This window comes from Schistocerca piceifrons, chromosome 2 (assembly GCF_021461385.2).
Source record: "Schistocerca piceifrons isolate TAMUIC-IGC-003096 chromosome 2, iqSchPice1.1, whole genome shotgun sequence".
In the NCBI taxonomy this organism is placed as follows: domain Eukaryota; kingdom Metazoa; phylum Arthropoda; class Insecta; order Orthoptera; family Acrididae; genus Schistocerca; species Schistocerca piceifrons.
In genome coordinates this window covers 946,570,166-946,586,163 of record NC_060139.1, presented here as the reverse complement: position 1 = coordinate 946,586,163, position 15,998 = coordinate 946,570,166, and the positions used below count along the sequence as shown (strand labels likewise).

At 44.1% G+C, this 15,998-nt stretch overlaps 1 protein-coding gene across 3 annotated transcripts in view; it reads left to right on the top strand.

The window, feature by feature from the left end:
- LOC124772611 (disks large 1 tumor suppressor protein) overlaps positions 1-15,998 on the top strand; it is a 921,529-nt gene that overhangs the window by 359,522 nt on the left and 546,009 nt on the right. For all 3 annotated transcript variants that reach the window (XM_047249337.1, XM_047249335.1, XM_047249336.1), the window contains one exon: positions 8,323-8,544. In XM_047249337.1, the coding sequence (XP_047105293.1) occupies positions 8,323-8,544 (222 nt within the window). The remainder of the gene's footprint in view (positions 1-8,322; positions 8,545-15,998) is intronic.

The window sequence follows — 15,998 nt, the reverse complement described above, 5'->3', positions numbered from 1 at the left end:
GAGGCAGGATTCGAACCTGCGACCGTAGCAGTCGCGCGGTTCCGGACTGAGCGCCTAGAACCGCTAGACTCGTCAGGTGTGAGGCGTTCCCTGGGGGTCCACCGGAGGCCGAACCGCACAATAACCCTGGGTTCGGTGTGAGGCGGCGGAGGGGTGAAGTGGACTGCGGTAGTCGTCGTCGGGTTGCGGACCACTGCGGCTGCGTTTCTAGGTCTCCGGTTAACATAACATAATGTCTTAAGAGCCCCCACACACTCAGTATTTACTGCGTAGTAATATTATATCAATATATTCCACAAACGTATGAAGCCAAGAATGGCACAACAATATTGCGCATTATTTATGCCCGGGATGCGTCAGTTGAAACTCTGCCTTCGTAGTGAACCTGTCGCCGCTCGGCGATTTGGAACTCGTAGGCTATCAATTGCAGCTGACTTCCTTGCTCGTCAGAACACATACAGAAAGTATGCAGAACGCACGAAATATGTCTGAAAAGCTCCCAGTGAACATTTCAGTGAGGCAGGGGCTCATTCAGTGAAGTATAGATTCGTAAACTACAACAACATTACAATAATTATAAATTATAACACGTGACTGTATAATTTATCGTGTACATATGCTGTTTTTCTATGTGTTCCTCTAGTGCAGCAAGTGTTGCAAATAAAACTGTCTCAAACCAAATAAAATAATTGTTTTCTGATTACTGATTGAAATCTTATATTTTGTGCTGCCCACGAAGTGACAGCAGTTTCCTCTACTATTGTGAAAAACGAGATATCTGGCGTTTTCTTAACAGTTAGGAATTTCATTTCTCAGAGTAAAAGTACCACATGTTCGTTTGATACACATCCTCCAGAACACTCTCTGATGTTATGTCTCTTACTTTTTTCGGTTCTTTGCGGAAATTCGTTCGGAACGATTTGAATTTCTCTAGGTCTCGGGAGGAGCAATACTACCCATACATATACAATATATTGAGCGAGCGTTAATATTTTTAAAGCTTTCCACTCGTCTTCAATGTCCTGTATTATGCAAATCGTCAATACCGTTCTCAGACTGTCGCAATAAGTATTGAGCGTCACAGGGTCCTTTTAGTCTTACTAAATATGTACCAAGTAAAGAAATAATGACAGCATAGACCCGACGTGGTTTAATGTTAGCTTCATAGAATGTTGCGAAAAGGGATTGTTACACTCACGCTATAAAACAAGCAAACTTTATGGACCTAGACAGAAAACATAATGGCCATTCCAGTATCCGTAAGCGTACAGTAATTTCCACAGACAGATCTTGGCGAAAGATGTATTACAATTCCTAGAAAGTTCTGGCCCTGTGTAAACTTACTCGACGGATCCAAGCTCGTTGATCAGTCTGGTGTTGAGACTGAAGACTACAGACAGAAATCCAAAATATAAAACACTACATTTAAAAATGTGTTGACACATGAGAGTACTATCATACCGATGCTTGGCCGCCGCACAAACTCACAGATGACAGATACTGAAGCAGTAGCCCCCGGTATTGAAAAACAGTTTAGACTACACAAAGTGAAGAAGACAGCAGATCGTGGTGGAATCCCTGTTGAACAGGACACGTTGCGGAATTAGCGCTTTTCCTAGCTCTCGCACAGGAAATACTCACCGTCGCCCTCGATAGTCCTCTCTCTTCTTTTCTGTGAAGAACTCTGAGCAGACAGCCCACAAACCAATTGTATTTTGGAGATATGTGGGCAATTTTTTCATAGTGTGCTCTCACTGCAGAAAAGAAAGTAACGTAGTTTTTACCCATCTCTGCTCCTTTCATAAGAACATCCATTTCACTATGGAAATAGACTGGAGTACTGCTTGCGGCGCCGCGCGGGATTAGCCGAGCGGTCTGCGGCGCTGCAGTCATGGACTGTGCGGCTTGTCCCGGCGGAGGTTCGAGTCCTCCCTCGGGCATGGGTGTGTGTCTTTGTGCTTAGGATAATTTAGGTTAAGTAGTGTGTAAGCTTAGGGACTGATGACCTTAGCAGTTAAGTCCCATAAGATCTCACACACATTTGAACATTTTTTTGCTGTGCGGTGTGTGACGGAGGACATCGAAAAAGCTCAAAGAAGGGCAGCTTATCCAGGAACAGGGTAGAGAGTGCCACAGACATGATACATGAATTGACATGGCGATCATTGAAACAAAGGCATTTTTCGTTGCAGCAGGATCTTCTCGTGAAATTTCAATCATCAACTGTCTCCTCCCATTGCGAAAGTATTCTCTTGGCACCGACCTACATTAGGGAGAAATGTCCATCGTAATAAAATAAGGGAAATCAGAGCTTGCACAGGAAAAGTAAGTACTCGTTTTTCCCACGCGCTGTTCGAGAGTGGAACAAAAGGGAAGAAGCTTGAAGGCGGTTCGATGAAACCTTTGACCAGGCAACTGTGAATGGCAGAATAATCATGTAGATGTAGAGGGTTCTCTGCCATTCCTGGGTGTTGTGATTAGACGGAAGAACGATGGTTCTATGGGGCATTCAGATTTATAGTAAGCCCACTCATATCGATGTGTATGTGCAATCATCGAGTTTTCATAGGCCGCCGCAAACTTACGTAGCCCTTTCACACTGAGCTCACACAGTCTCAGACGAGATAGATTGAGTAGATGGACTTTTCGTTCCAATATATTCGTAGTGGGGAGATTCTCCATGGTGCAGAAAATGTCAGAAAACAAAACAAAAATACATAAAAATATTTGCACAGAGAATACAGATATGCTAAGGTAGCTTCCACAGACACCTAGTGAAGGGGTCCTCATGGATATGGGTCAAGAAAAACAATCTTAAATATATTTTCGTTTAAAAGATAATAGCAAACTTATCGTAAAACATTTAGGTGTTCGGTACATGGACTAAAGAGCTGTCCCTCCTAAAGACAGTGTTCCGGGAAAATAGATATTCTACCCAGCAGATGAAAAGGGCACTATTAGTTAAAACAAAAAACCAGGAAGTGGATAAAGGGGAGAGCATGCCTTTATTGGCAATATTTCGTTCAACATACCCAAAATCTTCCGAAAATTTAAGGTGAAATAGGTTTTATGATCATCATCTAAGGGTGCAGACTTTCTGGGATCAGTGAAGGACAGTTTGGTACTGCAGAAGGTGTGAGGTTTCTCATATTTTGGACAGGATGTTATTTTCCAAATTTTACATTTTATTGGGACGCTGCAACTGGTAGAAGTAATTCGCTGCCTTACGCAGCACTGCAGAACTCGAAAGCACCGAATGAGAAGCTAGTTCGCATGCAGGCATCGATAACTGCAGAACCATATGGCACAGCAATGACACATTGGAGCGAGGATATGTAGTCAAGCCATTAAAATGAATCTTGCTTGGCGATCGATACGTAGGGGAACCGCATTCATTCACGCGTGTATCTCAGAACTTGGTTATTAAATACTAGCAGAGAAAACCGGCGTTGCCCAGGTATTTGTTAATAGCTGTTCGTCCACGCCCGTACCACGCAGTATCTGGCCGTGTGATTAACGTTTTTGGCGTTACATGTCCTGAACTATATGTCGTACGATGATGTAATAATGTAGGTAAATTCAACGACATATGCGGATACCGACTGAGAAATGTATTGCGAGTGTAATAGCAAATAAGTAATAAATTCAAACGTCATACACGATGCGGCTGTTTTTCATGCAGCACATTGCTTATGACGTCATATCTGCTGAACTACGTGTAATACAGTGATATAATTTTGCAGTTAAATTCAGTGCTATAAGTGCGTACTCTCTGCAAAACATGTTACGTGTAAAGGTAGTTGTAAAGAAGTAGTAAATTATGACGTCATGTATCATGCGGTACATTTACTGCATGAACAGTGGAAAAGTAGTAAGAGGTAAACATTTTTCCGTTCATCATTTTGTAGGGGTTGTCAGCGAGAAAAGATTTCGTAAAGATTTAAAATAATGTGTAAGGTTCGTTGCAAGTCGCTAAGTACTCTCATTCTCAAAAACTGGGCAAATGAAACCTGGGAATTCACGCGTGGCGAACTGCGCTTCTTTTTCAACCCCGTCCCTTTGACAAGTTGGTGGTTCTTACAGCCGCAGTGATTGTTGCCTGACAGTATGGTTTATGTGTACCAGGTTTGGTTGAAATCGATCCAACGGTTTAGTAGGATATGTGAAACACACACGCATACATATTTTTATAATGTTTATGATGTGGTTACCGAAACCCACTTTAGCGTTCCAAGCACTAGGAAGATCCCCCACATTTTTCCAGAGCTTTAATACGATAGTGTATCTATGCAGTAAACCAGTTAAAACAATTAACACACACACATATATATTTTTATAATGTTTATGGATTGGTTACCAAAACCCACTTTAGCGTTCCGGGCACTAGAAAGCGCCCACATGTTTTCGGAGCTTTAATACGATTAAAACAATAATCAAATAAACATCGTTAAGCTACTGACGATGTATGAGTAGCTACAACATTTTATGAAGTATGCAAGATATTTCGACTGCGCGCCAAATAACGGCAGTCGGCGATAGGACGTTCTTAGAACCTGTTCTCTCTTTTTTTTTTGTCGCCGATGCGATGTAATCCGAATCTGTTCTCTGTACTAGCTAGCCCTCTTTACCATGCTCTCAGCTTTGAGGAACTTTTTGCGATGAATTATTTTTGTTACTTCACTGTAAACTTTTCTACGAAGTTCGTTAATAAACGCACCGTAATGACTTCCCGGGACTTATTTCACAGGTAATCGCACCTCCATTTAAAATCAGAGGGTGCCTGTGTGCATCTTCTAAAGAATTCAGTGCGTTACAGGAACTGCTTCGAGGGATAACATGAAATAGAGATTCACAGAAAACAAGTAAGAGGAAATCCTATGCGCCGATTCATTAAGATAATCAGGAAAGAGCTAACTTGTGCAGTCTCGAGTGGAAAGACATGACCAGTCGTTCTGCACGTCACCTGTACCACTTTCTACGGACATGTTGCTAAACTGAGAAACTTTTCCGGCGGTTAGGCACCACGAGCGGATTTACAAAATACTTTGCCAGCGTGGTACGGCTTTCGTAGGTCAGACTAACCATACCGTGGGAGAACGCTGCACTGAACACCAACGCGGCACTTCCGTTTTGCAACCAACCGAGTCTACTATTGCCAAACGTTGTATCTCCAGCGAACATTCAGTGGCGTACTAAAGAACAATAATTTTAGCCACAGCAACATCGTTTTGGGACGCCATTACTAAAGAATCCGTGGAGATACGCGTGGCGGAAACTCTAATGAAACATGATCGCGGTTAGATATTCCGTGGAACCCCAGCATTTCCACGAATATCTGTAATCGAAGACATCAGAGTACGGCGATAGCCGCGGCCGGCGGAAATCCTGAGGACAGCTGGGTCTTTTCCACCAGCGACAACGCTGCCCGCCAGGTAGTGTGGTGATTCTGTCGTCACGATGTTGATGCCTGCGCGAGATACAAACAGCGCGCCTATAAACTGCGGGATGGGAGGGGAGAGGAGTCTTCGTCATTCACCAACAATCCTGAACCAAGTCATCAGAGGAACTGCAACTACTGCGCCTATCAAAATACAGGGTGATCAAAAAGTCAGTATAAATTTGAAAACTTAATAAACCACGGAATAATGTAGATAGAGAGGTAAAAATTGACACACATGCTTGGAATGACATGGGGTTTTATTAGAACCAAAGTAAAAGTATTGCTAGACGCGTGAAAGATCTCTTGCGCGCGCCGTTTGGTGTTGATCGTGTGCTTAGCCGCCACTTTCGCCATGCTTGGCCTCCCAGGTCCCCAGACCTCAGTCCATACGATTATTGGCTTTGGGGTTACCTGAAGTCGCAAGTGTATCGTGATCGACCGACATATCTAGGGACGCTGAAAGACAACATCCGACGTCAATGCCTCACCATAACTCCGGACATGCTTTACAGTGCTGTTCACAACATTATTCCTCGACTACAGCTATTGTTGAGGAATGATGGTGGACATATTGAGTATTTCCTGTAAAGAACATCATCCTTGCTTTGTCTTACTTTGTTATGCTAATTATTGCTATTCTGATCAGATGAAGTGCCATCTGGCGGACATTTTTTGAACTTTAGTATTTTTTTGGTTCTAATAAAACCCCATGTCATTCCAAGCATGTGTGTCAATTTGTACCTCTCTATCTACATTATTCCGTGATTCATTCAGTTTTCAAATTTATACTGACTTTTTGATCACCCGGTATATAGCATATAAGTTATGTTTCTCCATCTATACCACTGGAGTTTCCTTAGATGCTAAGAAAACCTATGACCGGGTGTGGAAGGACAAGCTCCTAACTAAAGTGCAACACTTAAGGACGTTCCCGGACTATTGCATCAAGATCATCACCAACTTCTTGCAGGACAAACGACTAATGGTGAAGATAGAAGAAAAACGCTCCACCATTAAACCATTCAATGACGACATTCCTTAAGAGTCCGTATTGTCACCCACGTTGTTTATCGTATACGTGAACGATCTTCCGGCCCTGCCACGTGTCCTCCAGGCAAAATTCGCGGATGGCACCGCTCTCTTAAGTAGCAGCCACAGGGTGAACGCCCTCACCGGGCGTCTGCAATGCCAAATTACGTTGATTGAGCAGTGTGCAAAGAACGATGACATTACTCTTAACGCTGACAAAACACGTGCGGTTATGTTTATTTGTCGACGCCCTGATCTGCTTGACCGACTGATCCTTCATGGCACAGCAATTACACTACTGGCCATTAAAATTACTAGACCAAGAGGAAATGCAGATGATAAACGGATATTCATTGGACAAACATATTATACTAGAACTGACATGTGATTACATTTTCACGCAATTTGCGTGCATAGATCCTGAGAAATCAGTACCCAGAACAACCACCTCTGGCCGTAATAACGGCCTTGATGGCTGCAGTTACCCTTGACGCTGCATCACAGACAGGAGCGCCTGCGATGGTGTACTCAACGATGAACCTGGATGCACGAATGGCAAAACGTCATTTATTCGGGTGAATCCAGGTTCTGTTTACAGCATCATGATGGTCGCATCCGTGTTTGGCGACATCGCGGTGAACGCACATTGGAAGCGTGTATTCGTGATCGCCATACTGGCGTATCACCCGGCGTGATGGTACGGGGTGCCATTGGTTGCACCTCTTGTTCGCATTGACGGCACTTTGAACAGTGGGCGTTACATTTCAGATGTGTTACGACCCGTGGCTCTACCCTTCATTCGATCACTGCGAAACCCTACATTTCAGCAGGATAATGCACGACCGCATGTTGCAGGTCCTTTACGGGCCTTTCTGGATACAGAAAATGTTCGACTGCTGCCCTGGCCAGCAAATTCTCGAGATCTCTCACCATTTAAAAACGTCTGGTCAATGGTGGCCGAGCAACTGGCTCGTCACAATACGCCAGTTACTACTCTTGATGAACTGCGGTATCATGTTAAAGCTGCATGGGCAGCTGTACCTGTACACGCCATCCAAGGTGTGTTTGACTCAATGCCCAGGCGTATCAAGACCCTTATTACGGCCAGAGGTGGTTGTTCTGGGTACTGATTTCTCAGGATCTATGCACCCAAATTGCGTGAAAATGTAATCACATGTCAGTTCTATATAATATATTTGTCCATTGAATACCCGTTTATCATATGCATTTCTTCTTGGTGTAGCAATTTTAATGGCCAGTAGTGTATTTCAACTTGATGCGTCAACCCGTTCACGAGAAAAGGCGTTCTTAACAGTCAGACAGATTGATGGACAAAAAAGAGATCCTAAAAGGGTGTTCCGTTTTTACCGATTGAGGCACAGAACTCTAAAAACATGGCAGCCAAGTTAGCTTTGGTTGCTACCACAATTGTGTTTGTTGTGTGATGTCCTTAGGTTAGTTAGGTTTAAGTAGTTCTAAGTTCTAGGAGACTGATGACCATAGATGTTAAGTCCCATAGTGCTCAGAGCCATTTGAACAAGTGTGTTAGCCACTTTGAAACTTTAACTCGTTGGTCCGGACTAAAGACACTGCTGTCACCTAGCGGAAAATCATAGTACTAGCACTCACATGAGTAACTGTGTTGCCTCTGACAGCAGATCGAAACGTTTTTTTTTTTTTTTTTTTTTTTTTTTTTTTTTTTTTTTTTTTTTGGGGGGGGGGGGGCTGACACAAAATAACCCCCAGGGCTCAAGTAACCTTATTTTACGTTACTTCAATGTAAGATCAGTTAGCTAGCAAAGTGTATTGTAAAAATATGTTATAAAACATTTGTGTGTGACGCGCGGTTGCAGTACGTGCGGCGGCGACGGACGGCGGGCAACGTGCGCCTGCTGGAAATCGAGCTGGTGAAGGGCAGCAAGGGGCTGGGCTTCAGCATCGCGGGCGGCATCGGCAACCAGCACATCCCGGGCGACAACGGCATCTACGTCACCAAGATCATGGACGGCGGCGCCGCCCAGGTCGACGGACGGCTGCTCGTCGGCGATAAGCTGGTCGCCGTCAAGAACACGCCGGTGAGTGCCGCACACGCCTCCAGCTGCAGCTGCGTTCCCGAGAGCCGAGGGCCTAAGGGGCACTTTGCCCAGAGCGCATGCGCAGCACGAGTAGCCGAGTCGTTACTGTAAACGTCGTGTTGGTAGCTGAGGATTGGCGTCAGTGCCAGATGACATGCCTACAAAATGCTGCGACTTCTACAGGCCCGCGCTTTTCTTTGGGTCTTCAGTCTCCTGACTGATTTGATGGGACCTGCCGAACTTTCTCTTCCGTAGCACATACACCCAGCGTCCTCAATTACTTATTAGTTATAAAGCTCTCAGTACAGTAGTACTATCGAAATTATTCCTTGATGTCTCAACACATATCCTATCACCCTTCCCCTTATTCTACTCTGTGTTTACCATGTACTCCTTTTCTCTCCGATTCAGCGGAGGACTTCCTCATTTCTTATATTTTTACTTAATTTCCAATACCCTTCCATAATAACATATCTTCAAAGCTTCGATTCTCTTCCTTTCCAGTTTCCTCACAGACCATGTTTTATTACCATGCAGTGCTGTGCTCCAGACGTACATTCTAAGAAATGCTTTCATCAAATTAAGGCCAGTGTTTGAAGCTAGTTGATATCTTTTGGCCAGGAATGCCCTCTTTGCTGGCGCTAGTCTGCTTTTTATGTCCTTGCTTCGTCCATTATACGTTATTTTGCTTCCAATACAGCAGAATTCCTGCACATCGTCTAGTTCACGTTCCCAGATTTCGATAGTAAGCTTCTCATTAATCCAATTTGTGCTGCTCTTTATTTTCGCCTTTCTTCGGTTTACTTCAGTCCGTATTCTGTATTCAGTAGACTGTTCATTCCATTCAGCGTGTTCTCCAGTTATTCCTCACTTTCACCAATGTCGTTATCGAATCTCATCATGTACATCCTTTCACCTTGAATTTTAATCCAACTCCTAAAACTTTTCTTTTATTTGAGTCACTTCTTCTCCGATATACAGATTGAACAGTAGGGGAGGAAGACTGCATTCTTGTCGTACAACCTTTGTAAACCGAGCACTTCGTTGCTGGTTCTCCATTCTCATGGTTCCCTCTTGGTTCTTACACATATTGTGTATTGTATTGTATGTTAACCGGGGACCTAGATACGACGGAGAGGCTCCGTCCCCGCCGCAGCCGTAGTGGTCCACAACCCCACGACGACTACCACAGTTCACTTCACCCCTCCGCCGCCTCCACACCGAACCCAGGCTTATTGTGCGGTTCGGCTATAGGTGGACACCCCCATCCCCCCCCCCCCCCCCCCCAGGGAACGTCTCACACCAGACGAGTGTAGTCCCTATGTTTGCTTGGTAGAGTAATGGTGGTGTGCGCGTACGTGGAAATGGTGGTGTGCGCGTACGTGGCGACCTTGTTTGCGTAGCAATCACCGACATATTGTAGCTGAGGCGGAATAAGGGGAACCAGCCCGCATTCGCCACGGCAGATGGAAAACCGCCTAAAACCCACCCACAGACTGGCTGGCTCACCGGACCTCGACACAAGTCCGCTAGGTGGATTCGTGCCGGGGACCAGGCGCTGCTTCCCACTCCGGAAAGACGTACGTTGGACCGCTCGGCTAACTGGGTGAGCTGTTGTGTATAACTCATCGTTCTCTATGGCTTATACGTATTTTTTAGAGAATTCCGAATATCTTGCACCACTTTAAATATTCGAATACATTTTCTAGATCGTCAAACCTTTTGACTGTTTCTTAATTTTTCTTAAGTCTTATCAGGTAGAACTGCATTTCTGGTGCCTTTACCTTTCCTAAAGCGAAACTGATGGTCATCTAACACATCCTCTATTTCTTCCCCATTATTCTGTATATTATTCATGTCAACGACTTGGATGTATGAGCTTTTAACCTGCCCTTACTATCTTCGGAACTTTGTAAATGATATTTTTCCGAAAGCCTGATGGTATGTCTCCAGTCTCTCAGGTTCTGCACATTAAGATGCGTCGCATTTTGGTTGACATCTCACCACAATGGTTTTATAATTTCCGAATTGATGTTATCTATGCCTTGCGCTTTATTTGATTGCAAGGCTTCCAAAACTGTGCCAGACTCTAACTATAATACCGTCTTCCGAATCTCCACTTCTTATTCTGTCACATCAGCAGGCAGTTCCTCCCCCTGTTAGAGACTAACAGTTTATTTTTTCCACCTATCTGCTCTCTTATCTATGTTTAACCGTGGAATTTCTCCTACACTGTGAATGTATGCCCCTCTCTTTTAATTTCACCGAATTTTGTTTTGACTTTTGTGCCCTTCCGACGACCATTTTATTTTTGAATTCTTCCCATTTTTCCTGCACCCATTTTGCCTTAGCTTTCTTGCACTAGTTTTTTACGTCATTCCTAAGTCACTTATTCTTGATTGTTTCTGAGCGCTTTTTACTCTCATCTTTTGTCGATCAATTGAAGTATTTCTCCTGATACTGAAGCTTTCTTTACCAGTTACCTTCTTTGTACCTACATTTGTCTGTCCAAGTTTTATGACTACCCTTCATAGAAGTGTCCAGTTTTCTTCAAGTGAATTGTCTATTGTGGTATTCTTTATCGCAGCATCTGCAGGCTCAGAGATTTCAAAGGCACATCATCATTCCTTAGTACTTCAGTATCCCACTCCTTTCCACATTGATTCCTCCTGACGACCCTCTTAAACTTCGGCTTACTCTTCATCATTACTAAATTGTGCTCAGAGTCTATACTTGTCTATCAGTACGTCTTACAATCCAGTATGTGATCTCACGTCATATTTAGTAAAACTGTCGACGTTTTCGCTGATATTCTAATCAGCGTTCATCAGACTGACTACCCTCCTCGCGTTACCACAATGGCTACCATTGGATGGATTTACACACGCCTTGGTTTTGTTTCTGTCAGAGCGCGGTTTTGGCTGTGAAGCCAACCCATCGAAATAGGTACACTTGGCGAAGAGTCCCGTAACTCATTAAATCACCCAAGGTTGTAAACGTAGGAGGTTCGCCGCACATCCAGACCTCACAGTTACTGGCATAACACACAGTACATATGTAACAGTAATTAACCAGCGTTACACCTGGGATTGTATGATGGGGTTGCTGGACCACCTAAAATCAGTTGACAAGATGTCGCTGTGTGTAGGCCAATACGCCGTTCAGTGCTATTCCTTCTTCGTCGTCCCAATTTGAAGATCTGAGGACTTCCGATAGACTCGCTGAGAGTAATTGTGCTGGTACGTAACCTCCTTGTCTAACTCCGCTTTCAGTTCTGTATTTTCGTCTGATTGAGTCTCAAGTGACATATTCGTATTCTCTAATTTGGCTTGATGGCAAAAAATATTCAACATACAAGAAGATGGTAACCACCATACCGGAGTATTTTGCAGAGCTTTACTAAACGAACTTCTCCGATGGCAATAAATAGCTGAGATCTCGCTGGCTAAACGGTATTGTGAAATGAGAATGTGTTAAGGGGTAACACCACTGTAACCACCTAAAAAAGCGTTGCCTTGACTTGTTTTGGGTGGAAGGAAAGGTGATAAAGAAATAATAGTTGGGGTAGTTATTGAGCATGTATTTAAGTATATTACAAAAATGTTTTGCCGGAAAATATTACAGAATGAGACACCGTAGCAATTCTCATGAGGCATGATGAATTTGAGGCGATCTGTGGTACGCGTTGTAACTGGTGCCCATTTGAATCTGCAAAAGAAAAAAAAAATCTATGTAATGTACGTGAGTGTAGCTAGTGAACCACATAACGGATTTTAAATATATTGATTTTTGTCTAATTCGCGAGTGTTTGAATAAAATCGTTCAATTTTCACCAAAAAAGGACAGTCATTTATTAATTAATATTGTTGAAATTAACTAATAGAAACTCTCCCACGTGGTTCACTTTGAAATGTTATTTGAAAGTTGTGGTTAAATTTTCAAATAAAAAGATTGAAAACTGTTGGAGTTGTGCTGGGTGGCGTTTAGAAAAGTCATATTCCGAGAAAAACGCGTTTCAAGTTTTGTTATGTGTTATGGACATGAACAAATGAATAAATTCTAATTTTAGAAAATACTTACCATTAATCTGCTATCCCAAGACTGTTCTGTCGTACTGTTGCCGTTGCGATCAAAATCATATCCACTAGTTTATCATTGAACGATTGAAATATTGGTCGTGGCAATTCCGTGAACGCACACATCTTTACAATTCCGTTTTACCCTACTTCAAGCAGGCGTAGTGTTAGGGCGATTCGACGGTTGATTTCGTATCTATTCGGTATAAACATACTACTTGTTATAACAACTTCTGGGTAGTTTGCGCAAACAATAATTACTGTGAAGCCTAAGCCTCGAGGACTTCGTTCTTGCAACGTGAGGTCGCATGGCACGTTTTACATTTCACGTGTTGAGAAATAACAAAGAACATGGCAAGAAAATTTATAATCCTATAGCTCAATCCATAACTCACATCAGAATCGTGGTCACTAACTTTCAGTTTCTTAACAGAGGCACTGATCCTTCAGAACTGTTCTCAGCCTCATATTATTCTTTGGGCGCTTTGATAACGTACTGCTTCGACGCCGCGTTGGATACGATGCTTTCGTACCTTTTCTTTTCGAGTACACTTTCTTACTATTCATTTTTACTTGAAAGACAAAACTGTATACTACGAGGGTTGGAACTTAGATAGCGGCAACTATTTATTCGCAACCAATCCGAAAGTGTTACATGTTAGCACCTGCTACTGCCCTTCAAAGAAGTCACCAGTGTCGTGTAGAACCCGTTGCCAGTGATGTGGAAGGCGTAGTATACCGTTACCAAAGCCTGTTCTGTTGATGGTGCGAATGGAGCGGTCTAAAGCTATGGTGATTCTCGTGTACGACTGTGATGGTGTTATCCTAACGCATTACGTTCCTCCACGGCAGACCGTCAATGCACAGTATTACTGTTCGCTTTTTGGAGAATCACGTGCCATCAGCTTTGCGAAAGAAGCGGAAACACTTTCTGCGCAACCCACCCATCATTTTGTACCACAATGCGCGGGCGCATACAGCGCAAGCTGTGGCTCTCTGTTCGGTCGATGGGACTGGGAAGTACTGTACCATCCACCATACTCCCCGGACTTAAGTCCTTGTGACTTTGATTTGATTCCGAAGATGAAGGAACCACTTCGTGGCATTCGCTTCAGAACTGTTCCAGAGATTCGACAGGCAGTAGGCCGCTCCATTCTCACCATCAACAGAACAGACTCTGCTAACGGTATACTACGCCTTCCACATCGCTGGCAATGGGTTCTGCACAACGCTGGTGACTACTTTGAAGGACAGTAACAGGTGAAAACATGTAACTCTTTTGTATCGGTTGTGAATAAATAGTTGCCACTATTTAAGTTCCAACTCTCGTATAAGATAACAAACTATCAAACTTCAGTACTGCACACGAAATCAAGATTCAAAGATTTTTTATTTCCTACACGTACTGACACTTGCTGGTGCCAAGCTAACGTGTTATTGTTTTGAAATGCTTCTAACTACACTACTGGCCATAAAAATTGCTACACCACGCAGAAGACGTGCTACAAACGCGAAATTTAACCGACAGGAAGAAAATGCTGTGATATGCAAATGATTAGCTTTTCAGAGCATTCACACAAGGTTGGCGCCGGTGGCGACACCTACAACGTGCTGACACGAGGAAAGTTTCCAATCGATTTCTCATACACAAACAGCAGGTGACCGGGGTTGCCTGGTGAACGTTGTTGTGATGCCTCGTGTAAGGAGGAGAAATGCTTATCCCGATTGCGGTTTATCGTATCGCGACATTGCTGCTCGCGTTGGTCGAGATCCAGTGACTGTTAGCAGAATATGAAATTGGTGGGATCAGGAGGGTAATACGGAACGCCGTGCTGGATCCCAACGGCCTCGTATCACTAGCAGTCGAGATGACAGGAATCTTATCCGCATGGCTGTAACGGATCGTGCAGCAACGTCTCGATCCCTGAGTCAACAGATGGGAACGTTTGCAAGACAACAACCATCTGCACGAACAGTTCGACGACGCTTGCAGCAGCATGGACTATCAGCTCAGAGACCATGGCTGCGGCTACCCTTGACGCTGCATCACACACAAGGAGCGCCTGCGATGGAGTACTCGACGACGAACCTGGGTGCACGAATGGAAAAACGTCATTTTTTCGGATGAATCCAGGTTCTGTTTACAGCATCATGATGGTCGTATCCGTGTTTGGCGACATCGCGGTGAACGCACGTTGGAAGCGTGTATTCGTCATCTCCATACTGGCGTATCACTGCTTCGCATTGACGGCACTTTGAACAGTGGACGGTACATTTCAGATGTGTTACGACCCGTGGCTCTACCCTTCATTCGATCCCTGCGAAACCCTACATTTCAGCAGGATAATGCACGACCGCATGTTGCAGGTCCTGTATAGGCATTTCTGGATACAGAAAATGTTCGACTGCTGCCCTGGCCAGCACATTCTCCAGATCTCTCACCAATTGAAAACGTGTGGTCAATGGTGCCCGAGCAACTAGCTCGTCACAATACGCCAATCACTACTCTTCATGAACTGTGGTAGCCTGTTTGAGGTGCATGGGCAGCTGTACCTGTACACGCCATCCAAGCTCTGTGCGACTCAATGTCCAGGCGTATCAAGGCCGTTATTACGGCCAGAGGTGGTTGTTCTGGGTACTGATTTCTCAGGATATATGCACCGAAATTGCGTGAAAATGTAATTACATGTCAGTTCTAGTATAATATATTTGTCCAATGAATACCCGTTTATCATCTCCATTTCTTCTCGGTGTAGCAATTTTAATGGCCAGTAGTGTATACCCAAGCACTGGGTGTCGAGTTGACGCAGGTAGGCCGTTTCGTGTCGTCCGAGGCGCTAGAGGAGCACCTCGGAATTTCATAGAACAAATTTTTTCAAAGATTATACCTCTTGCTTCATATTTTAGAAGGTTCAAAGCATCTTTTAAGCCAATAAAACATGATTTTTTGAAAATTCTGCAGTGGCGTTACCCCGAAAGAAGTGCCGTAATTAAAGTAAAATGTATTACTTTTTACCGGACTCTCTCATCAGCTAAAATCAACATATTATTCTATCAACTGCCGATTTGTGAGTAGAGTAGGAGATCCTTCCTTCGGGTGAGTGTGGAAGAGGGTATGCTGGACCTTGTGAGCTGAGGAAGCTGCCCTCGTCAGCTGAATACTAAACAATGACCCCTGGCATATAGCCGGAACCAGCGGCCAGTAATATTTGGCCCGCAGCAGTAAAAGCGGCCGGCGGTGCTGGTGCTTCTCGTAAAACGAGATGTCCGAGCGCCGGTCGCGAATACGGGCGGAAGAGCTGCGTACGTAAAATCCCCTCGGGTATGCTGCGGCCTGCGCTGCGTGTCAACGAAATGCATGGCCGACTTCATATCGTG